The sequence below is a fragment of the Talpa occidentalis genome, unplaced genomic scaffold (genome assembly GCF_014898055.3).
Source record: "Talpa occidentalis isolate TD23 unplaced genomic scaffold, MPIMG_talOcc4v2.1 talOcc4.14, whole genome shotgun sequence".
Classification (NCBI taxonomy): Eukaryota; Metazoa; Chordata; class Mammalia; order Eulipotyphla; family Talpidae; genus Talpa; species Talpa occidentalis.
The window spans coordinates 79710120-79734233 of record NW_023601433.1 but is presented as its reverse complement, the minus strand read 5'-3'; the positions used below and the strand labels follow the sequence as shown (position 1 = coordinate 79734233).

General features: G+C 49.6%; 1 protein-coding gene across 1 annotated transcript; it reads left to right on the top strand.

The window, feature by feature from the left end:
* Positions 1-1525: 1525 nt before the first annotated feature.
* Positions 1526-14668, top strand: HSPB8 (heat shock protein family B (small) member 8). Its single transcript, XM_037511080.2, has 3 exons — positions 1526-2373; positions 8268-8331; positions 13558-14668. The coding sequence occupies exons 1-3, from the start codon at positions 2007-2009 to the stop codon at positions 13715-13717; spliced, it is 591 nt and encodes a 196-aa protein (XP_037366977.1). The 5' UTR covers positions 1526-2006; the 3' UTR covers positions 13718-14668.
* The last annotated feature ends 9446 nt before the right edge of the window (positions 14669-24114 follow it).

Genomic DNA, 24114 nt, shown 5'->3' with positions numbered 1-24114 from the left:
GACCAGCTTTCTCCCCGTACTGATTCCAACCCCGGCCAACCTCACCCCAGCTATAATTACAGAGAGTTGAGGCTTCTGTGTCCAGCGTGACGTCAGCCTGAAGCTTCTAGCCTGATGAGCTCACTCTGAGTCAAGTGGAGGCCCAGTCACTCAGAATGTGGGCCACGGGTTGGGGATCTCCTCCTCTGGAAGGTGGTGGGGTCTCTAGGTCAGCTCTGCATGGATCTGAGATTCAGAACAACATGGGCCTGCACCTAGGTCCTGCCTTCCCATGTTTGGGTACAGGGGCCGCAGAGGCTCCCGGTATCTGTTTCCCCACCTGCAAAGTGGGGGTGGTGAGCACACCCGGTGCTGCTGTGGGGATTAATGTGACAATGTCTGCCATGTGCTCACCTCCCTGGCAGGTACACAGGAGCCAGGAAATGTGGGTGTCAGTTGTTGTTACTGTTCTCCATATCAGTATTTTTAGCAAACTGCCTCATGCAGGCAATGCTTCACATCAAACCAATGACTCACTGAATTCCTTAACCCCCCAACCCTCCCCACCCCGCAGAGAGGGCCAACTCAGACCCTGAAGCCACAGAGAATGCCCTCCCCCAATTGCCCACCTGTTGGGAATCGATCAAAGATTGGAACCGAAGCTCCAGAGGCTTTAGCTCAAAGGTGATTTAGAAATTCTTTCTCCAACTTGCCTGGGGGCTGGAAAGTGGGGAGAGGCAAGTCTAGAAACAGGTCCTTTCTGAACTTCAAAATTCAGACCGGACACCCGGCCCTGGCACAGCACCCTTTGATAATTGTCATCCTTAGCAATATCATTGTAACAGAGGCTGTCATTGCTTCACCTGTCCCAGGCAGTTTCCTCCTCTGTAAAATGGGGATAAATCTGTAAAATCGTTGTGCTCTTACATCACAGGAACTTGCTGATGACGGAGCAATTTTATGAAGCACGTAGAACAGGACTTCAGCAAGCTTTAAGAGCTTTTAGTAACTGAGAACGTGCCACTGAAAATATAAAGGTCCCGGCCTGCTAGATGCTTCAGGCGGGTTCTCCGTGGCTCCCTCCTGAGACATCATAAGGAGGCTCCTCTACTGTCCATTTCACAGGTGAGAAAACTGACAGCTCAGAGGTGTCTGGGAATACATTAAGGCTCTCAGCCGGCTGGTGGTGGGGGGGGGTGGGCAAGCTGTGAACATTTGAATAACGCAGCCCAGCCGGGCCCTAAGGTCCTAAATGAGGATGGCAACCCAGGGCCTTGGGTCCCTTTCCGCCAGCCCTTCTGCAGGTCCCCACGGGGGTGGGGTGGGGTGCGGCTGGCTCCCAGATGGTATTTACGGAGTGTGACTTGAGCCCTCAGCCAGGGGGAGGGTTATTAATAGTTGGGTCCTAGTGCCCAGCTCACAGAGGGCCCTGGGAGGGGAGGGAAGGAACAGGAGGGAAAGGGCGGAGCCTGGCCTAGCTGGGGGAGGAGAGTCCAGAGAGGCTGGCTGAACTGGCATGCAAAGGCCCCTCCCAGGCCCCTGGGAGCCCAGTTGTTCTCCAAGCGGATTCTCAGGGGCTGGTTCATCACCTCCGAATACTCTTGTGACAGGAGGCGCTTGCAAAACCCGCCTCCCGCCCCTAGCAGCAATAAATAGAAGGCTCCAGCCCAGGAGAAGCCAGGAGAAGTTTCTAGGCCTGCGTCCCAGGGTTTATTAAGCTCCTGGCTCCTCTCTAAACCACAGCAGGCTCTGGCTGAGAGCCTGGGTGCCTGGGAGGACGGAGGCCGGCTGATCTCTGGTGAGGCAGTGCAGAGAGGCCCTCGGGGATTCTGCTGGACCAGCCGGGGCCTGGAGTGTCTTTGGAGGCTGGGACCCCAGCCTGCTGTGTGCCTCTGTCCTTGGCGGTGGATGGTTCACATTTCCTGGGGCTGAAGACGCTGTGAAGGCCAGCCTATCCACCTCACCTTGCTGTGTGACCTTGGGCAAGTGGGCCCCTCTCTCTGAGCCCTTCCAGCTCAGCAGCCACCATGGCTGACGGTCAGATGCCCTTCCCTTGCCACTACCCCAGCCGTCTGCGCAGAGACCCCTTCCGAGACTCGCCCCTCTCCTCCCGCCTGCTGGACGATGGCTTTGGCATGGACCCCTTCCCTGACGACTTGACTGCCTCGTGGCCTGACTGGGCCCTGCCTCGACTCTCCTCCGCCTGGCCGGGAACCCTGAGGTCAGGCATGGTGCCCCGGGGGCCGACCGCCTCAGCCAGGTTTGGGGTACCTGCCGAAGGCAGGAGCCCCCCGCCTTTCCCCGGGGAGCCCTGGAAAGTGTGTGTCAACGTGCACAGCTTCAAACCAGAGGAGCTGATGGTGAAGACCAAGGACGGATATGTGGAGGTGTCTGGTGAGTGGGGGTCAGGGGAGCAGAGAACCCAGGCAGGGGCTCAGTCCCTGAGAATAGGCAGGAGAGCATTTCCTTAGAGGGGAAGAGTGACAGGATGACACAGGTGACTTCAGGGCTCAGGAATGCAGCCCACAAAAGTTGTCTTTGCTCTCCTCTCCCCGGGGCTGCAGGGGAAATCTTAACCTGACCCAGCAACTGGAAGCTTTGGGTGTTGGATCCATCAGAACAGACAGAAAAATAGTGCATTGGATATCTTGATGAAGAGAATTTAGTGTAAAGAATAAGCTGAACTGGTAGAGTAGAAATCAAAAGACCAAGAAGAAATGGGTTTTGTAGTCCTCCGGCATCACAGAACAATCTAGAAGGGCGAGTTTTCTGCTGGGCCATGACAGTGTTAGTAACCAGCAGGGGGTGGAGTAAAATGCCTCCCCTTATCCCAGTAAGGAGAGTGAGGTCTGGAGGGGTGCAGGGGAAATTCCCCTTCCTCTCTGGGTTCTTCTTGTGTTAGGGGGAAAAGGATGTCCTAAGCTAATTCCATACAGGCTTTGATCAAAACAGTCTCAGACAGGTTGGCAGAAGGAGAGAGAACAATCTAACAAGGTGCGCACAGCGTGTCTACACTGATTCTGTGGATCCAGACTTGCCTGGCTCACCAGGGGTCCTTCTCATGAGACTGAGCTGTAACCTCGATGAGCACCTACTATCTGCTAAGCGCCAGGTTGAGCCTTTTATTTGTAGCATCTCGCTTAGGTTAACATAACCCAAGGAGGTGGGTCCTGGTTGGAGGGATCCTCAGGAAACTGAGGCACAGAGAGGATAAAGGAACTTGTCCAAGGCCCCCAGTGATTCAGAAACCAGGCAGGCCTGTCTGGGAACGGGGAGGGCAGAAGCAAATGTGGTGGCCACCTACCAGGGGCCAAGGACTGGGCTAAAACGCTTGTTTCCCTTCTCCCAAATAATCCTGACTCCTGCCCCTGAGAAGCAGAAACTTCTGGCCCCATTTTGCAGTCAAGGAAACTGAGGCCAAGAGGAGTAACTCTTCCCAGGTCACACCATGAGTCAGCACAGAGAGAGTCGGGGCCTGTCCCTGGACGCCAGGCCCCGCCAGGTCCCAGCCTCAGGCCCCCACATCCCAGCCCAGGAGAGAGAATTTATAGAGTCTGGGAAAAAGGAAGAGGGGACTCAGAGGCTCAGCCCTTGGTAAGCTGCACTGCAGAGGAAAAGCTTTCTCTGGCTTCCCTCCCAATTAACGCTCCATTATAAAGAGCAGGTTCCGGGCAGGCTGCAGGCCAGAAAATCAATAAAAGCCTTTGCAAACACAGGCTGGGCAGGGACAAGCCCTGGCAAGGCATGGAGCAGGGGGAGCTTCAAAGCACCACCAAATTATAAACATCAGAGGATCCAGAGGGTGTGGTGGGCCAGGAGACGCACTGGGGCCACGCGGGGAGGGAGGGGATCAGCCAGGGCTCTGTGGGCTGTCTGGGGAATACGCAGGAACTCTGGAACTGTCTAGCCAGCACAACATGCAAATGACCAGACTCGGTGCTTGGTCTTATTTTCTGGAAATTGGGGTTCCAGCAACTCTCCTGCATTAGGATTGCTCTGTTAAGTGAGGGGATGTGCGAACATGGTGCCGGGAACATGAGGGGTTAGCTTTGCTGTTGTTGATGAGTTATAAGATGCCAGACACAGCGTGAGGCCCCAATAAATTGGACATGGTCAATGCTCTTTGAGACCTGGGTTCAAATACCAGCTCTGCTATTTGCTCTCTGGATGGATATAGAAAAGAAAGTCATTTTACATCCCCCAGCCTTAGTTTCCTCATCTGCAGAATGGGGTCATAATCACATCTATCCCTCTAGGCTCTTGGAAAGATGAACTCTATGCAGACAACATGTATTTGCAGTGACTGGAGCTCTATTAACGGGGTGACAATTATTACCTCTCCTCAGGTTTTTGTCCCGTCTTCCACGCAGGCCAGAGGTCCTCTCAGACCCTGTGCCCCCTCCAGGAACCTCTGTCCAGCCTGGAGGGCTTTCTCTCCATCCATTCTAGATACTTCTTAACCAGCAGGGTCTGGCAGCTCCAGACTGAGATCCCACCTAAGTACCCAACTCACCCAGAGGCTTTGAGTGAGTCCTGGAGCCTCAGTTTCCAGAGCTATGAAAGGGATATATGGGGCCTTAAATAAGACAAAGCCTTTTGAGGTGGTAAAATGCCTCACAGCTAAACACTTAGCAAACTCAGTTCGCCAGGATCCAAACCCCCTGAGCACATGTAGACTCTTATGAAAGGAGCTCTGAAACATCAGACCAGCATGAGGGGCTCCATGTAACAAACAGCAACTCTGTAGGGAAGTCAGTGCTCAGCTCCAACATTACATAATGACAAGCCTTTTCTGCCCCAAGCACTTGGTGCTGGGCTTGGTGCTGGATGCCATATATGCTGGCTCCAGTTTCCTCCAGGGAAACACCAGTAGGATTTTATGCCCATTTGACAGATGAGGAAACTGAGGCGCAGAGAAAATAACCCACTTGAGATCCACTGCAGTGTCTGAAGCGCAAAGCCAGCCCTGCTAAATTGGTTCCGAGTCAGGATGGCTGGACGTGCTTCTGAGTGTACGGCCTGACAAATCCAACCACCACTTAGGCCTCACAGCGTTAAAACTGGAAGGAGGAGGTGAACTCCTCCTATGAACCTATTAACTAGATACTAGGCATCTCCTCAAGGCAGAACTCTCCTGGGCTTTGCTAATGGAGCTTATGAATCTAAGAGGCACCCCTGTCTGACCACATAAGAGTGTCCAGTTCCAGGGAAGCGATTGGAAAATTCTGGACTAGATGATTTCCAACCTGCCTTATACTCCCCAGCCCACCCCGGCAGCCACCAGCCAAGAAATGTTCCCTTCATAGGCCACCGGGCCAGGCCTGACCAAGGAAGGAACTGGAAAGTCTGGGGCCTTTATTCCCACCCCTTCTTCTTAATCTCACAGCCTCTGCCTCCCCTGGAAACAGGGCTTCTTCCTTGAGTCAGGCCCATGGTTCTCCCTGAGGTGGATGCTTCTTGGTGTCTATTCTCTTTCCCTGAGGCCTTCAGAGAAAATGGTGGCTGTGAGAGCCCCTGGCTTCCCCTGGCCTCCAGATCATCTTTTTTTTTTTTGGAAAAAAAAAACACAAAACCCTTTATAATTACTTTTTCTGTTTACAAAAATAAAATATTTCCATGGTAGAAAATGTAAATAGGAAAGCAACGTAAGAAATTAAAAATAACTCATAATCCTTAAGCTGCCACAATAAACAGGAATTCGAATGATATGCAGATTAACTTCCAAAATGAGTCTCCTGGCAGCACCCTCTTCAACCAGGCCCCCCCTTTATGGACTCTTGGAGCTGCCCCCACTGGGGATCGGCCCACCCTAACCGCAATGTCCTATTTTCGGACCGTGGACAAGGAGGTCTGGCTTCTGGGTAGCCGTCCTTTTCTCGAACATCAAAATAAACCACCAGCATTAACCCTTACACGGTATTTTTACAACTTACAAAACAATTCTGTGACTCATTCACATTTGTTCCTGATGGTAACCTGATGATCAGGAAGATGCTGTCACCCCCCGATTTAGAGAAAAATAAGCTGAGTTTCAGAGAATTATAGAAATACCCAGGAAAGGTCAGAGCAGGGTTCTAGTCCAGATCCTGCCTACCTGCTTTTGAGTCTGGGCTCCATCACCTCCGAGTTGGGTGACCTTGGCCATACACTTCACCTCTCTCAACTTCCACGTCCCTATCACAAAATGGCAATAACAAAAGCGTCTGCTTTGCAAGGTTGTCGTGAAAACTAGAGGAACTGAAACAAGTAATGTGCCTAGAACACTGACCGACACCAAGTAAGCACTAGACAAGAGTTTGCTATTACTATTCTCATCACCGTTACCGCTACTGTTTATGATTTGGGGAGCAATTCCATGTGTGATTATTCTGTGTGTGTAAAAGGGCTGAGTCAGAGGCACTGGCCTGTCCCCAGGGACAGCAGGCCTCTGGAGGCCCAGGCCTGGGGAGGGCAAGCAGGGGACAGCGCCCCTCTGGCTGTGGGCCTGTGTTACAGCTGAGCCGTGGGTGGTCATGGACTTGGCATGTCAGCATCAAGTCCCAGAGCAGCGATACATCCACATACGTGCATGGGCTGGTTAGCCAGACACTCCCATTTAAAACCAAGTTCCTATAAATGTACCCCTTTCTGCCCAGCTGGTGGGAGAATAAATTGGTGCAGCCTTTCCTAAGAGCAATTGAGTGCTATTGATTAAGCTTAGAAATTCTAGTACTTGGAGTTTATCCTGAAGAAGTCACCAGACCAGTATGAAGATCTAGCTAGAGCTCAGTGCAGGGAGGGTCTTTCCAATAATAACAACCTCGGCGCACAAAAGTCAGGCACTGATTAAATAAAGTGATATCCCAGCTGTGGCCATTGAAAATCGTGCCTTCAAAGAATATTTGCTGTAATGCGGAACAATAATCACGATGTGTGAGCTAGAGATAAATCCAGGTTCCAAGCAGAGTGGTACAGTACAATCCCATTTGATAAATCTGCTCTCTATCACATGCGTTTTGAAATGACATAGAAAGAAAAGCTTGGAACGTGTACCAAAATGTTATTAGTGGTTTCCTCAGTGGGATGGACTATGGGCATTTTCATTATTTTTTATTTTCTATCTTTTCTCATATAGCCTTGTATTATCAGAAAATTATCAATAAAGGAATAATGAACAATTTCTTTTAAGTAATTGATAATGGAATCCTCTGTAAGTTGTCAGTTTAAAAAGATCTGGACTACAAAAAAAATCCCTCAAGGTGATTTAAGCTGGGCTTCCAAACACCCTCAGCAAGTCCTCTCTGTGTAAAGGAGGGTCCTTGGCTCTGAAATGTGACCACAAATGAGGTGTGAGCAGTGAGAGGAGCGGAGCTCTCCTCTGGGCACTGATACTGTTTGTTTAAAGAGAAGTAAAGAGTCTATTAAAGAAGAAAAGAGGGGGGCAGAGCTAGGGGGTTCAGACTTTGTTGTTGAAATTGCAAGATAAAAGCCAGTTTGGGACCTGACCTTCTTGTAATTTCATCTTTCTCCTTCCTAAGGAAAACAAAAGGCCCTTGGCTGTACCCTCTGGGGTGGAACGGATGGAATTTTTCCCCCTTGGGGACTAATGCGTCATTTCTTGGGAGAGCCTCTTTGCAGGGTGTTTTTTAAGCAGGTTGAGTTCCAGGTGGTTCTTTCAGCAGCAGATACAGGTCAGGTGGTGCAAAGAGCTGGTCCGGAGCAGAGAGAGGGGCATCAGCCCCGCCCCCCCCCGTACTTGACTTAAATTCAGAAAGCTGCTTCAGAGTCCAGAGCTGCCACACTCCTGCTGGGTGACCATGGACCTACCCCTGGGCCTCAGTTTCCGTATTGGTGATCAAAAGAGAAAGAAGCGCATCCTCAGAACTAGGGAAGGCCTCTGCCAGCTGGGGGTGGGGGTAGGGGCAAACTAAGCCTCAGTGTGTGACCCCAGTTCTTTCCTTCCATGCTAGTGGGATGTGAGTCTCAGGCTGCCACTGGCTGGAGTGAGGTCAGATGCAAGATTTAGGGTACAGTGCACGGTATGGCCCACATTCCGTGATCTCCTAAGATTCATGCATTGTTGTTTGAGAGCCAGGACAGGGCCTCCTATCCTGTCCAGGATTTCATTTCAACTTCACAACAGCCGGGGAGGTGGGCTCAGGTGGGTCTATTCTGTAGATGAGAGACCTCAGGTTCAGAGACCTCTAGACTAGAACTGCCAGGCACATCCTATGTGGGGCAGGGCAGGATTGGAACCCCGTCCCAGTCCTGACCTCCATGCTGACCGGCCCTGTTCCTCTCCCTTCCAGGCAAACATGAAGAGAAGCAGCACGAAGGCGGCATCGTTTCCAAGAACTTCACAAAGAAAATCCAGTAAGTCACCTGGGCTGTGTGTTTTAGGGTGGGGTAGAGGAAGAGAGGGGTGCCTGGGACTCAAGATCTGGGGTCCTTCCCTCTTGGGCATCTCTCCTGTGAGGCTCTGCCCAGGGGTAGGGGATTCAGCACCACCCTTGAAGCCCACAATGGGCGTGATCCCAGGAAGGGGGGTGCATGTGGTGCCTTCTCATCTTCCCAGTGCCCGTAAGATGGAGTCACAGTCAGATGAAGCTGAGAATCAGAGGCAAAATGACTCACAATTTCCCGGATACGGGGCATTCGTGTGCCCTCTTGGTGTGGCTGAGGGAGAATCCCCATCCCCGTCAACAAAGACCCTCTCCTATGCACCCCCAATGTCCCCACTCAAATTCTCCCAAGGTGGGAGAATGTGCATCCTCCTGAGAGCACCTACAAATTAAACCAGGTGTCCTGACATCCTTGCTTACCGGCACAGGGGACTGCACACAGTAGGTCCTCAGAAGTAGCGGTTCGTTATTACTGTTATTGTTGCTATGGATGTCAGCTCCACCCCTGGAGTGACATGGATGTCCTGTGTCTGGAGAGATAGTGTCAGCTGAATTCTGGGGTTTCTTCCAGCTTTGGGGTTCTGGAGCCCTTTGGGGTTCTGTCCTCCCCATATGCCTATTCCTTATGGCCTGGTGCCTCAGGAATAGGCAAAAGTCAAACTCTTTCTCCACTTTCCCCTCTCACGTGCTGCTGTCCCCCACATCTCCACCTCTCCCTGGTACAGCAGCCAGTTTAAGGTTGCCAAGCTGGAGAAAAATGGAGGAGGGAGCTGACATAAGACTTTTAAGAGACTCAAATAAGGTCTCAGGATGAAGTCACAGGCAGGACAAAGTTGTGAGTGGAGCTGAGCCAGAAAGAAGTGGGTGAATTAACCATGTTTTAAGAGCTGTCCATTTTGTGGATTTCCCCATCTCTCAGGCCTCTGGAAAGATAGCTTGCTTGACCAGTTTCCTTGACCAGATAGAAACACCTCAAGCTGGGCCTTCCCTGGTGGTGCAGGCAGTTGAGCGCCGTGCTGTAAAGCTGCAGTGCCAGTTCAATCCCAGCTGGCAAGGGTCCCACATGGGGCGGCAGACCTCTCCTATCTCACCCACTGCTCCCCTCAGCAATGTCAGCCTGCCTGTACTGTTTCCCGCTCTGCCTCTGGTGAATCTCTCACCCTCCCGCGCATCTGGCCTGTACCCCAGTTCTTGTATAAATAAATAAATCTTCAAAAAAAAAAAAAAAAAGGCCTCAAGCTGCTCCCAGGTGGGGCTGCTCTCCAGCAGCTGAGCCAGGCTAGTTGTTGCAAATGAGCCTAGTTGATGCCCTTACACCCCAAGTGCCGCCCTAACCATCCTGCCATCCCACCCTGTCCTGGGCCCCTCCAGGCCCCCCATCATTCCAAAAACCAAAGGGTCTCTGGGACCCTCCTCCATACATTCTGGTTGGTCAGTGTTCAATGTTACAACTAGAATTATGAGACCTGTTAAGTGATTTTGAATTATTGTTGTTAAGTGATTTGAATTCTGCAAACCCCCCACCTGCTCCATGACAAAACGTGGATGACTTGGAGCCACTTGCTGAACTGCTCACCTTTGCTGTTCATGCGTCTGCTCTGGAGGGGCTGATGTGGGGCATGAGAGGATGCCTGCAAAGCTGTTAGCACGGGTACAAACTCAGTGCTCAGCCCATGGAAACGAATATTTTACAACCTCAGCAAGACTAGAATCACTCCAGAGCAGCCCTGTCTTCTGGGACCCCCTGGCTTTGGCCAGACTCCAGAGGCCAAGGAGAGGGACTGGAAGCTGGCATGGCCCTGAGCTGATGCCAGGAGCCTGCGTTGCCTCCCCCAGGAAACACTGTGGCCATGAGAGGACAGGGAGGCTGGGATCCTAGGAGATTTCCAGGCCGGCAGTCGGGATGCTGTAGCTGTGTGCCTCACCGCCTGGGAAACACATCCCAGCCCATCCATGTCTGTGTGAAAGGCCCGTTTGGACCGGATGAGCAGGAGAGGGAGGGCGCTTGGAATTTTCCAACAGATTGGGGGGCAGGGAAAAGACTGTGCAGGGGGTCCTGCTGAGAGGCCAGGAAGTAGGAGACACAGAAAGTTATCATGGGGGATTCCCAGAGCCCAAGTAAACTTCACTGTCTTGGTTGCATTTCTTCTCACTTATGTGTTCAGCCTCTTGTGGGCCAGTACAGTGTGCCAGGTGCCCGAGGAGGCTTATGGGCTTATTTCATTCTTGAAAGCATTCTATAGAGTGAGTGTTGTTAAGACCACCTCGTAGATGAGAAAAGAGGTCACCAGGGTTGATGGGACTCAACTGCAGGTCACACAGGGAGTAGTAATGAGAAGACCTGGGATTTGAATGTAGACCAGGACCTTCCCACTAGGATTGGGGCAACCAAATTACCGTCCTTTGCCTACCATCATCACTGCCTCTGCCTCCTGTGCTTAAGTTCCCATACTGGTTTTGGCTGAAGATTTTTTTTTTCTTTTTGATGGATCACTTCTGATAAAGCTAAATTCTCATCACTAAAATGTTCACCAAAGAAGGCAATTATAAAATAAATCCAGTGAAAGCAGAATGTGGTTAAATGCTAACTGGATAGCGTTGCCTGCCCATGGGTGTAAGCTTTCAATCAGCTTTCTTTGTTAAAAAGAGAAAATCTGCCAGGGACACAGGCCAAAGATGTGAAAGGTGTATTAGCACTTAGTTGATACTTTGATTTAGATGTAAATAGAAGGATTGAAGGAGAATTGAGGAGAAATAACATTCTCACCAGGTGGGTCTCACCTGGTGAGAACAGATCTTTTTCTAGCTCTGGGCCTCAGTTTCCCCTTTGTAATGTGAGACCTTTATCCTCAACAATCATCATCCTTTTGGGCTTTGATGCTCTGTGGCTCCATACCACAGCTTATGCTGAAATATTCACAGCTGGCAGGTGCCCAACTGTAGAGTCAACAACTGCAATCCCAATAAGAAGCCAACAATTATTGAGCACTAACTGTATACCAGGCATTGTGCTGAGCCCTTTGCTTTCATTATCCCACATGATTCTCACACCACCCTACATAGGTACTATCATTACCTCTCTGTCCTTTAAGGAAATAGGTCCAGAGAAGCAAGATCACTAACCCAAGGTCACAAAGTCAGGAAAAGTCAGAATTCAAACTCAGACCTACCTGCCTACAAAGTCCACACTCTGGAACCAGGCCGCCCAGTCACATTGTACCAGGTGCCCATTGGCTTGGTGCACAAACAGAGTCAGCCCATCCCCAGCAGAGAGAGGGAAGGCCCAGCTCTTGGCCTTGTCTCTGCTGTAGAAGATTGACTTGGCATCTGCCCTAGTTCTCTCTTTTCCCTTCCATCCTTCCCACCAGGCCTCTTATTAATCTCCATGGTTCCAACTGGCAAGAGTCTCATGAGAAGATGCAGATTTTGTGGTTATAGATTGCTATTCACAGCGAAAACCATCCCAGTACCCTCACCCCAGAAGAGTCCTGTCTATCACCAGAAATGGGCATAACTCGTTTCTAGGTTCTTCCATCAAGAACTCTACATTTACAACAGGCAGGGCCAGCCTCGACCCTGGAAATATCTATGAGGTTGAATTTTCTGACTTCCCCACATGGTCCTTTTCTCAAAAGTCTGGTGCCAAGGGAAGCAGGAGAGCATCAAGGGACTCAGGATTCTTAGATTCTAGGATTCCAGGAATTCCAGGAATTCCATTCCAATTTGCAAATGGCAAATTGCCATTTGCCAGCTGTGACTTTGGACCAAGCAGTTACCTCCCTGAACTCAATTTCTCCATCTGTAGGCTGGGAATAGTCATAATATTCTTATAAATAATTAAACAAAATGATTCAAATGAAGTACCTGGCACAGAGAAAGTCTTCACATAGTGTTCATAACTTTTTATGAATAATGGCATTCCAATGAGGTCATTAACATACTCACACTTCCAATAGTTCGTTAAAGAAGCCATGTCCCAGATAACCTTGTTCATCCAAAACAATCCAAAAATCAAAACCAGTGTCAGAACTAGAAGCAGATTCGTGTTCAGAAATTCCATTATTGATGCATTTTTCACTCTCTGAGCCTGTCATTTGATTCCCCAAGTCTCTTATGTTTTTTACAAGATGAAAACTTAACGAAAATTGATTAATGGGTATGTAAGAATCCACCAAGCGACATGGTTACAAGTCTCTTCAATGTGGGCATATAAACTCCTGTCTCGTAACCATTCTAGGCTCCTAGCTGTTCGCCATTCTAGGCTCTTTGTAAAGCTCCAAGCAGGTAAAGTGTACAACTGTGTTTAGGGAACAAAGCAATTAGGACCTGTTAACAGATATGCAAGATGTAACCCAATTTAAGGGTCATTCTAATCATCACATAGTATTTGCCATCTGAACCCTGACCACGTGAGTAGTCTTACCCTTTCATCCACCAAGTTGCTTATTTCACCATGAATTCCACCAGGAATACATTTTGTAGTAATGCACCCTCCAGAGACACATGACAAATGGCTGTGTGTCACCTGCCATGCGTAACACCTTACTTACACTCTATAAATGGACAGCAGTGGTGGCCATTTCTGCCAGAGGCTGGTCAATTGTGGGTTCTAGGGTGGAGAGCTTGACTGAGGATCAAATGCCCTTCTAAGTTACTGTTGGATTTTACCATTTGCAAAGCACATCCATACTGTCTAATTCTGGGGCCTCAAATACTGTCCAAATGTCTAGATGAGAAAACCAGCTGAGCAGTTGAGTGAACTTCCCAAAGTAGCACAGCTAGAAAGGGACAGAACCAGGATCCAAACCCAGCTTTGTAATTCCCCACACCCTAAGCGCCTTTCAAAAATATGTTCTTTCTTTCTTTTTTTTTTTTTTCCATTTTTGCATAGAAGAATTAGGGTGTAGGCCGGAGGTGCAGGGGGTGAGAGGATTCACCAAAAACAGAGTGGAGAGCAAAACTGGCGGCTCTACTGAAATACACCTCTGAGGGGAGCAGCGGGCGAGACAGGAGAGGTCTGCTGCACCATGTGCATCACCTCCCTGGCCGGGGATCGAACTCAGGCCGCAGTGGTGATAGAGCTGAGACTGAACCCATAGGCCACGGGGAGGCCACTGTGCTGTTTCTTTCAAATGAATTAAAGGGTGCTTCAGCTGTAGTAAATATAATAATGAGTAACATTGTGTACTTCTTCTAGGCTTCCTGCAGAGGTGGACCCTGTGACAGTATTTGCCTCGCTTTCCCCAGAGGGCCTGCTGATCATCGAAGCTCCCCAGGTCCCTCCTTATTCATCATATGGAGAGAGCGGTTTCAACAACGAGCTTCCCCAAGACAGCCAGGAAGTCACCTGCACCTGAGACCCCAGTCTTGGCCCATCCTTGTTCCCTCCCCAACCCCAGGGCTTCTCCAATTCCAGGATTCATTACTTTAGCTGAACTCTTAGATTTAGTGTGACTACAGTGTTGGGGGTGGGAGTGAACTGACCAGATTCCCTGGATAACGTAGGAGTAGGTTTTTCCACAGGATGGCGCAACTGGCAAGTCGTGCTCGGTTGCATTAAGCCAAGATGCTGGGAGTTTTTCTTTCCTTACCTTTCCTATCATGAAAATGTTGCACATGGATGCAAACAAACGCAAGGGGACATCACATTTCACATTGCATCTAACCTTGCAGCTAATGCAAGGGTTGCTTTCCTCTGGAGACCTCCCCCTCACCCAGAGTCCTTTTCTGGGCTCCTAATTTCCATGCTTACCCCATGGTTTGGTCAATGGAGCTCACACCATTGTGTTTCTGCAGTCCAGACCCACAAAGAGTTATATGCAGGTCTTACATCCCATGTGGCATCTCCCCAACGATCACACGAAAACAGACAGTGCCTTCTGTCCTCCACCCAGGCACCTCGTGCCAGTTCCCCAGCTGCACTCCTCAAGGACTCTGGAAGCCCCTCAGTTTATTCTCTGGCTCAAGTGCCCCCTTTCTTGCGTCTCCTATGTCCAAGTCAGGATTTTTACAGAGGGGGCTGTCTCCGGACAGCTCCGCCGGGAACCAAGTAAAGGCCAGACAACCTGGCAGGCAGGCTATGGTTTTGTGTTTTGGGTGGGACGTGTGTGTCATTATTATTTGACTTGTGCTGTTATTTAGGGGGAAATGACAGTAAATAATATTAATAAAGGAGCTGATGTTCTTAGCCTTGTGTGTTCTGTTGGTGAGGCATGAAATATGATGCCAGTCAGATTTGCAGTATCAATTAGGGGTGCTGTGGCTGCAGATAATAATGCCCAATGAATACTGGCTAAGAGACATGAACGTCTTCACCTGTGCTTTATAGGGGGGGTGGGGGCTTGGATGGAGTTGGGGACAACCCAGAGCAAAGTGAAGAGAGGCACACATGCTCCACCCGCAGGAAGTTGGAGTAAGTGGACCTCCTGAGACACCCCCACATGGAGGGTGTGACTCTGTTTTATTTAAATACCTCCAGAGGAAGTGACGTCACCAGATACCTGAACTGTCCTGGTAGAACACAGGTCTCAGGAAGGCAGAAGCTCTTCTTCTCCAGCGTATTCCTAATTCCTAACAGCGCCTGGTGCCGAGGCAGCATTCGTGCTGGCCAGAGCGGATGCATTGAACAAATGACATCCAGACTCCTTTCTGCTGCCCTCAAAGTCCCTGCCCCCCGTTATCCCTCACAGCTCCCTCTCCTGTCTGTCTGTCCCTCCAACCCCAGGGCCTTTGTACTGTAACAGGGTGGTCCCCAGGAAAGGGGGAGGTTCCCTGCCCCACCCAAGGGAGGGTGGAGCTGAGCAGGAAGAGGAGAAGCTGCAGAAGAGACTGAGGAAGGAGCAGGATGGAGCCAGGAGACCTGGAGGAGGCGCATGGAGCCTAGAAACACGTGAAGAAACTGCGCTTGTCTTTTGGTCGTGGACTGGGTGACACAGATGTGGGTGAGACCCGTGGGGAGGTGACAATGGCAGCTTTTATCTGGATGTTGATTTTGCTCTTTTCCTTCCGGGCTTGTCTGGTTGTTTGTGACCCTTTTCTGTGGGTCCCCACTGGAAGATGCTTTAGACTTGTGGCAGGATTTGGGGCCTTGTTCTGGGCCAGTCCCATATGGATGGACTTTTACCCACGAGGGGACGGGTAACTTTGGGTGCTTCATTTAGAAACTAGACTCTTTGCCTTGCCTGTGTTGTTTCCTAGTTTAATTAAAGTTCCTTCCCATTAAAGTCTCATATGTTTTGTGTTGATGCGGCGGATGACAGAACCCATTTAGAATAGGCAGGTTTGCGGGGTTTTGGGCTGCCCCTCTCCCTGTCCTATAACAGTACTTTTTTATTTTTGGTCACGCTCTTCCCCAGCTGTTTGCCTGGCTGCCTCTTTCTTCTTATGTTCTTATCCAGGTCTCCCCTGAAATGCCATCTGTCCAGAGAGGCCTCCCAGTAGCCCTCATCTGATTGCTGGGGAGAAAGGATGTCCTGAACAAACACCTCAAATAGGTTTTATGGACCCCACCCCCACCCCAGACCAAAGAGATCCAAGACACCAAGGACTACACATCCCATAATGTCATCACCACCGAAAGCAGAACTGCTGAGAACTGAGGGTGGAATTAAGCAGCCAGGCTTGGTCTATCACCAGACATGTGGGCCTTGAGGGTCCTGGGGTTTTGCCGGCTTTCAGCGTGCTATTGGGTTCCAGCTCAGCAGAACTTGGAGGACGCGTTCACCAATTTTTCTCTCTCTTTCTCCCTGAGCCAGTCCTTTCTTTATTTTCCTTTTCTTTTTTTTCTTTTGTAAAAAAAAAAAACCCTCATTTTTTTCTTTTTTTTCTTTTTTGTAAATAAACCCTCCTTTTCTCTTTTTTTTTTTTTTGGAAATAAACCCTTTATTAACCTTTTTGTGTGTGTGCCTGCAGAGTCTCAAAAGTCCCTTTTAAGTGCTCAGGTGAGGACCCACGGTCAGGCCAACCCATTTCACACTGGGGATGTCCTGCAACATGATCACTGGCTGTGAAACACCACACCATCGCACTGCCTCATTGCCTGCAGTGCACCTGTCAGAGTTGCGTTTGCTTGATTACAAACACATGCATATTAAAACCTAAGCTGCCCTCAACACACATTGCATATATAGATACACCCTAGAATGTCAAAGGAATCCCAAAGGCAAGCGATTCTCTTCTTTTTCTGTCTGGCCCACGACTGTGTCTTCCATGTTAAGTGCCATGGTTGGTGTATCAGGTAATTAATATGTATTGCATGAATGGATGAATGAGTGAGTGGTGTGCGTGGGTCGCCCTGGGAAGTTAGACCAAAGCATGATCTCAACCCCAGACACCTGGCTTGTTTCAGTCCTGACAGCTTCCAGCTTAAAGACATCAGCTTTGTATTCAAAACAGGTGACACGAGACCCTCCCTGTCCCGAGAGATGGACAACAAATAACAGAGGGACACTGTCCCTGGGGGCTCACTTAGGTGGTGATGCTGGGACAAAGGAGGCCCCAAAATCTGCTTCCCCCGCCTCACTCCCCGGTTCCCTGAAAGTTTTATGCACAGCCCATCTCCAACCCCACCCCCCCACACACACCCCAACTGCCTGCCAGCCGCCTGCCAGTGGTGATATATGGAGATGACTTGACTTGACCTTGAAGGGAAGAAGCAAATTAATGTGTCTCAAAATAAATTCCGGGAATCAGTGGCTGGCTTCTCCTCTACCCCCTCCTCCCGGTGCCTCACGAGTTGTGCATCATAATGTGAAAATCAATATTGTCTCTTGAATGAGCCAATACCTGCAGCTGGCAGGGGATGAGGCTACTGGGGGCGTCCCCCCACCCAGTGTCCTGGGCACGAAGCTGTCAGAAGGAGCGGGAGGCACCAGGCTGCAGTGGGCCCTGCCCCTGGCTGCTGAGGGCTGGCCCATCACCCTGTCTGCAGCCAGATCAACACATTCGTCCCCAAGCCCCAAGGCCTCCCGGGTGTGGGCTGTGGGATACCTGGTGGCTCCTGAGGGAAAGGGAAAGACTGATACGTGGAAGGAGACTGCCATGGCCATTCTCCAAGGGTATCTGCGATATGGGGAGGGGGTGACTGTCTAAGCCCAGTCCCCCAACTTGGCAATTAAATGTGTATGTTCTAGCGCCTGGGCTCAGCACCAATTCAACTGTGTGCCCAAGCGCATGGTGTCAGGTATTCAAATTTTGAAATATAAGTAGCACCGTCTGAGCCCCTAAGATGCCCCTGTGCCCTAGCTTGTATTAAGCATGTCTTTTTATTGGATACCTTGACCAATGAGAGCATTGCTGACCCTGGAGGAACTGTCCGGCCCAGGGATAGCTGCTGCTCAAAGGCAGCAAAGGACGCATATGAAACACAACCAATCCAGAGCCGGACCCCAACCACACCCTTAATCCTACTTACTCTCTGAGCCTCTAGCCTGCTAGTCTCCCAGGTCAGGTGCCAGACGGTGAGTGACAGCTCCTGTGCCCCACCGCCTGCTGAAATTTTTCCAGCAGCTCATCCTAAGCCTGCATCCCCCGCCTCGCCTCACCTGTTCCTTCCTGCAGAAACCACCAGAAACTCTCTCACCCATGCTTCCTGCCTCGCCCTGCTCCCTCTGCCTCCTGACCCACCCTGCTGCTTCTCTGTGTGCTCCTGTGTTGTGGCGAGCCCCTCTCCTTGGATCTGCAAGTCTAACAAGCTGTCTTTTCGATGGCAATTATCTCCTGATCTTTTGCCTTTGACATAATTAAATAATCATAAAATCTACATTTTAAGACACAGACACTTTCCTCCTCCCACCGCCAGCCCCACCAGCACCCCCTCTAGGAAGCAGCAGCTGCCTTTGGTCAGTGGCCATTCTGAAAAGTCAGTCCTGGTCCTCCCAGCTGGTAGATCTGGAATATAACCCCCCTTTCCTACTGCATATCAGATGCAGTGCCGGGACCCGAGGAAGGAGACCGAGGTGGGTCTCTGCCCTGTGGGTATATTTGGGGATACAGGGAATAAGCTAATAAGCAAAGAAATAGTCCTGGGCAGGACTCAGTACAGGCTCTGCGACCAGGAGGCCATTAGGGAGGCCCCTGCAAGGCCATTAGGGATATGAGGTGTGGTCCCAGCTCTGCTGCTGGCCAGTGGGGTGTGACTTTGCCACTTGACCTCTATGAACACGAGGCAGGGCTGAGGGGATGATGAAACGTGTGCATGCCAAGGGACCATGGGGCTAATGCAGCTAAGTCCACAGTTAATATGGAGCTGTTGGTGGAAATGCAAATAAAACCAACAGAAACTGGAACCACATAGGTTCCAGGGTCTTCCAAAAGTCTCCCAGGATAGGTTACAGAGCCAGGGACCCCTGGACTCTGTACCTGGAGCTGACATTCTCCAGGCCCCTGCCCCCCATTCTTAGTGTCTCTTATTGGAAGGATAGCTGGAATCAGGGGAATCTGAGGGATGTGAGTCTCCACTGTCAGAGGTCTCGAGTTAACCGTGACACCGCATGTCCAAAATCTTAGCTGCCAACCCCCAGTCCATGTCCCAGAATGAACCCGTTATTGCAAATCAGGAGAAATGTGCAAATATCACTTTGGATCTAAATTGCTTATTTTCTATGCATGAGGAAGATGCCTCTGGTCCCTTAGCAGCCAGCATAGTTCTGGAGCACAGCAAGTCTTCAGAACACCAGCTATTGTCGTAAGTTATCCTGCAGAACCATGGAGAGTGTTCATTTTTAAAAAGAACACCATGGAAGGAAGAGGGCCACGGTACAGGCTGTGGGACACTGCAACTTTTTTCTTCCTGGAAGATTTAGAGACTGAGGAAAGACACAACCAGCTTTCTTTCATAGCCATGTTGGTTGGATGCCCTCACGTCTCTCAGCCAGGTCCCAGGGCAGGTATCAGTGCCCTCCCCTGGCTGGCACCCACACACCCAGCCTCCAGCACCCTGTGCTGGGGAAGGTAAATGTGGGGAAATACTCCTGCTACCGAAATACTTGCTGAGATTCTCATGTTATTGATGAGAGCCTAGCCTGCTTGTCTCTTAAAAGCTCTCCAAAGAATTCTCTAATTCTCAGCCACAGTTAGGAGCCACTGGAATATTAAGCCCTGGAATGGGGGCTACGCAGGAGGAGCCCAGAAGAGGTTTGGACTCAGGCCCAGTGGGGCAGGAATATTAACCAGAGACTTCTCGAAAGAAATGATGTGAAGGTTGAACCCCAAAGGATAAGTTTTAATATTATATGTTTATTAGCTGCAAGGCTCTGTCTACACCATTTACATCTATGTACCATTTAATCTAACCAATTTGCAATGACCCAGAAAGGTTCCCAAGGTCCCATAGCCAGGAAGTGGCAGAGTAGCTGAGCCAACCTCAGACCCCAGGCAGATTGGCTCCAGACCATGTGTTAGCCACGCCAGGGAGCAGGTGGGATGTGCACAGGGATGAAGAATTTCTGGCAGAGGGATTAATTCTTGGGTTGGCAAATAAGTCTCAAAAAAAAAAAAAAAAAGCTTACTGCTCACCAGAACCTCAGTTTCTTCATCTGTAAAATGGAAATAATTCAGTACTACCCTGAATGGAAGATGAGCAGTTTATAAACTAAACAGGGCTCTTGATTAGTTATTAACACCATTCTGGCATCTCAGGGCAGCGAGGAGGGCAAAGGGCAGTGGGGACAGCTGTTTCAGAAACATTGCCTATTGGGCTGTTATCATAGGATGGTTTCATTCTCCTGACGCTGACTGTGCTCCATCAGAGTAGCATGACAGACTGGCTTATTTTGGTTCTCACAGTGACAGCTTAGAAATCCACAGCAAACAGGATGGTGGAGGTTACTGTCAATAGCGGTGCGCGCACACACACACACACACACACACACGCAGTAGCCTCAGATCTAAGGCAGCACACACAGACACAGTTGTTGGAGGACAAAGAATGTCTTTGCAGAAGTAACAGAAATTGAGAATCTCAGGGGGGTGCTCCTGATTTCACACTAGATGGGTCATTCCCTCCCAAAGTGGGTTCCATGAAAAGAAAAGAGGTTCTACAAGGGTTCTATGGTCCACTTTGGGGAAAATGGGTTTAGACAAATAGACATTCTTCTTTAGTCTGGTGATGTTTGTTGTGAATTTCCAAGAGGAAGATACAGCTGGTAGCTCTTGATGCAGAACTATTTAGCCTAAAACATAGAGACTTGAAACAATAAATATGATCACACAGTTCCTAAGCCTCAGAAATTCAGCTCAGGCTTAGCTGGGTGGTTCTGGTTTGGGGTGTCTCGTGAGCTGGAGTCAAGATGTCAGCTAGGGCTGCTGTCATCGGCACATCTGACAGGGGCTAGAGGATCTGCTTCTGAGCTCACTCTTGAGGGTGTGGGCTGGGGCTTGTTCCTCACCATGGGGACCTCTCCATGGGGCAGCTTGAGAGTCCTCAAGACACAGCACCTGTCTTCTCCTGAAATAAGTGATCCAAGAGAGAGCATGAAGCAGGAGCTGCCTGTGTCTTACCTGATCCAACCTTGTTAATGGGCTGGCATGACTATATGCCCACTGCCAGTGCATGGTCGAGAAACCTAGCGTGGATCCAAATTTGTTCCCACCTGAGAGAAAGGAGCCCAGCTTGAATGCCCCCACACCTTCCCCCATGGACCAAGATCTGTCCCAAGGTCATAAATGCTCAGTTACTTAAGCCTTAGAGCAAAGTGGCTCCAGTAGCTCCAGGGAGACCCTGCAAAGCAGTCACAGGTGCAAACCTGGGGAAACAAGGGTACCCCGAGGCCAAGGAGGCATGCACAGAACAATAAAGGTCACTCGAGAGCTCGGACCACCGCAGTCTGGGCATTACACTCACGATCACAGGACACCACAAGGGGCACCACTTGGGATTACATTCCCCACGGAAGGAGCAAAAGCACAAGGCTACTTCTGCTCACGTTCCTGAAAAGGGTTCATTGTCACAGAACTAGCACATGGGGAGAGCGGATCTCCAATAATCAGCATAGATGGTACCCCATTTAAAACAGATAGAAATCTGCATTTTTATTTTAATTGTTTAAGGGGTCACTTTTTTTTTTTTTTTTAAGAAAGCAGGTGTTCAAGTTATTTTTTTCCTTTCGTGTATTTCTGGGATTTTCAAATATACTGCAAAGGAAATGTATTGCATTTAAAAGTTACCTAGCTGTTCAATCTAAGATTAGATCCTCTTAAGGGACATGCTGATGTAATGTATGAGCTGGTGTCAATTCTGTTTCCTCTCCCAGAGCAGCATTTGTGCCAGGGTCTAGCCGGAGGGCTGTGCACACACCCTCCAGGGCAGGGCGGCCCTGGTTTGACTTCTGCTCCAGCATTTATTACCTGGGGGCCCTCTGCAGATGCCTGAACTTCCTAGTGCTTTGGAAGCCTTGGCAATAACCTGGGAGTCACAATAAGTTCCTTGTAGAGTTATGACGAGGAAGAAATGAATTAAGATATGTAAAATATTTAGAGCAATCTCTGGCATGTACAAAGTATATTAGCAGCATGGGCCTCCCTCCTACTCCTCAACCTTCACCCCTAATTTGTCTGAATGTCTAAGGTCTTGTTTTGCAATTCCTCCTCCCAATAAAGCTCTCCTGTTCCCCTTTCTGTTACATCTCTCTCAGACCCCACCAGGTAGAAGCAGGGAGGGATGAATAGGGTGGCCCAAGCACTGGCATCCAGGCTCTTTTTTTTTTTAAGTGGAAAATCACTGTGACTTTTAGTATTTTATGTTGTTTTATTTTTTTTTTAAGATTGATTTATTTATGTATACAATAACTGGGGTACAGGCCAGAGGTGTGGGCTGACTCTTAACCTCCTCCACAGACTGCCCATTAGCCCAGTTTGAGAGCCTACAGAGAGCCCTGGGGAGCCTGGGGTACATGCCTATGGCTTCTACATTGCAGCATCCTGGTGAGTCCCAGGGCAAGTTAGGGCTAAGTAGGCAGCTTCAGGGACAGTCCAGGCAGGAACTTCGGGAGAGTTAAAGAGCCTTTTGAGAAAAGGACAGTAAATTCTAAGACGTTCTAATCAAAACACACTCCAAAGATGAGGTCAGAAAGTCCAGGGAAATTTGAGAGAATAAGACCTTGGACAGAGGAGGTAAACTCTAAGATAAGAGCTGGGAAAATGGGCACATCTGCCAGGAGCAGGATAACAACTAAGAAGAAGAGCCAATTACAAAGTAGGATGATGAGATTTTAGAACAGAAAAAAAAAGGTTGGGTTTTTTTTAAAGATTTATTTATTTATGCATACAAAAACTGGGGTGTAGGTCAGAGGTACAGGGGTGAGAGGATTCACCAGAGGCAGACTGGGAAGTAGAACAGGTGGATCCACTGAAATACACTGCTGAGGGGAGCAGCGGCGAGTCTGGAGAGATCTGCTGCGCCATGTGGGTGAGGTCCCTGGCCCGGGATCGAATTCATGTTGCAGTGGCTGGTGATAGCTTGACAACGCTGAGATTTAACCCTTGTGCCAACAGGGAGGCCTGGATAAAAAAGGTTTAAATACCCCTAGGTGGGCCTAAGAGGTCTCAGACCTGGGAGTCCTTACTTTCTTCCTTTAAATAAACTTTACTTTCTTTTTTTTGTTTTATAAAGATTTATTTATTTATGTATACAAGCACTGGGTACAGTCAGAAGCGCGGGAGGGTGAGAGAATTCACCAGAGCCAGAGCGGGGAGCAGAGCAGGCAGAGGGACCGAAGTACACTGCTGAGGGGAGCAGCGGGCGGCAGGAGAGGTCTGCGCGCCATGTGGGACCCTCACCCGGCGGCCGGGGATTGAACTGGCGCTGCAGAGGCTGTGGGCAGCTTCGCAGCCCAGCGCTCAACTGCTGCGCCACCAGGGAGGCCCTAAACTTTACTTTCTTAAACAAAGTTTGTTTCTTTCTGCTTACTTATCAAAAATGTCTGTGAATTCCTTTTTTATGGCTTCATGGGACAAGAACCTACGGTGGTTCACGGGCTAAATTAACAGCCCACACTAGCGTCACTGGGACACCCTCTGGTCACAGCCCCTAGATACCTCTTTGGGGATATCCTCACCATTATGTTGTCTACCAAGAAATAATCAAGACATATAATCCAGAAAATCATTTGAAAATAGGGATCCTGACCTGGGTCCACAGCCAGAGGGCAGTTCCAAGGTGTGCTTCCATCTGGAATGGGGTACATGGTAATTTTGAAGGATTGAGTTTAGTGTATTTTGGGGAAAGGCATTTTTGGACTGGTGGACAGAAGAGGTGCAATAGGGGCCTTTTTGTAACAATCAGCAGGTTTCTTAGTCCTGGGTAGGAGAAAACTGGGAGGGGCTATTCTTTTGTCCTCACCCAGAAGGAGATAGCAGTGAGTGGGTGTTCTTTGGACCAGAAAGTAGAGCTTGGATGTTGTTTCATAGCCTCCATCCGTGGCTGACGCAGCGCCTACGTGTTTACCCAGAAGTCTCATGACGGCCGTCCAAAACAAGAGTCTGTTTGACTCAAAATAGGTTCCATGATGAGCAGTTTGACTGTGAATTTCCATCAAAGGGCCCAGCCTTCCCTCCCCGAGGGTGGGTGCGTGGCCGGAGCTAAGTCCATCAGGCCTCTGGTGGGAATGTGAGGGAGACGCCAGCATGGAAACTAGCTGAGGCTGATTCATCTCAGAGGCCGTGCCCTGAAGATATAGATGTCCATTATTCTTGCTCCCAACTTCCCGGAAGAAAGTCCATTCCTGACCTTCCTTGGAAGCAGTGTTTAGCTTTTCTT

Coding starts and splice junctions, on each gene's coding strand:
- HSPB8 (XM_037511080.2), top strand. CDS start 2,007: ATGGCTGACGGTCAGATGCCCTTCCCTTGCCACTACCCCAGCCGTCTG. Junction 2,374..8,267: donor CGGATATGTGGAGGTGTCTG/GTGAGTGGGGGT, acceptor TCTCCCTTCCAG/GCAAACATGAAGAGAAGCAG. Junction 8,332..13,557: donor AACTTCACAAAGAAAATCCA/GTAAGTCACCTG, acceptor TACTTCTTCTAG/GCTTCCTGCAGAGGTGGACC.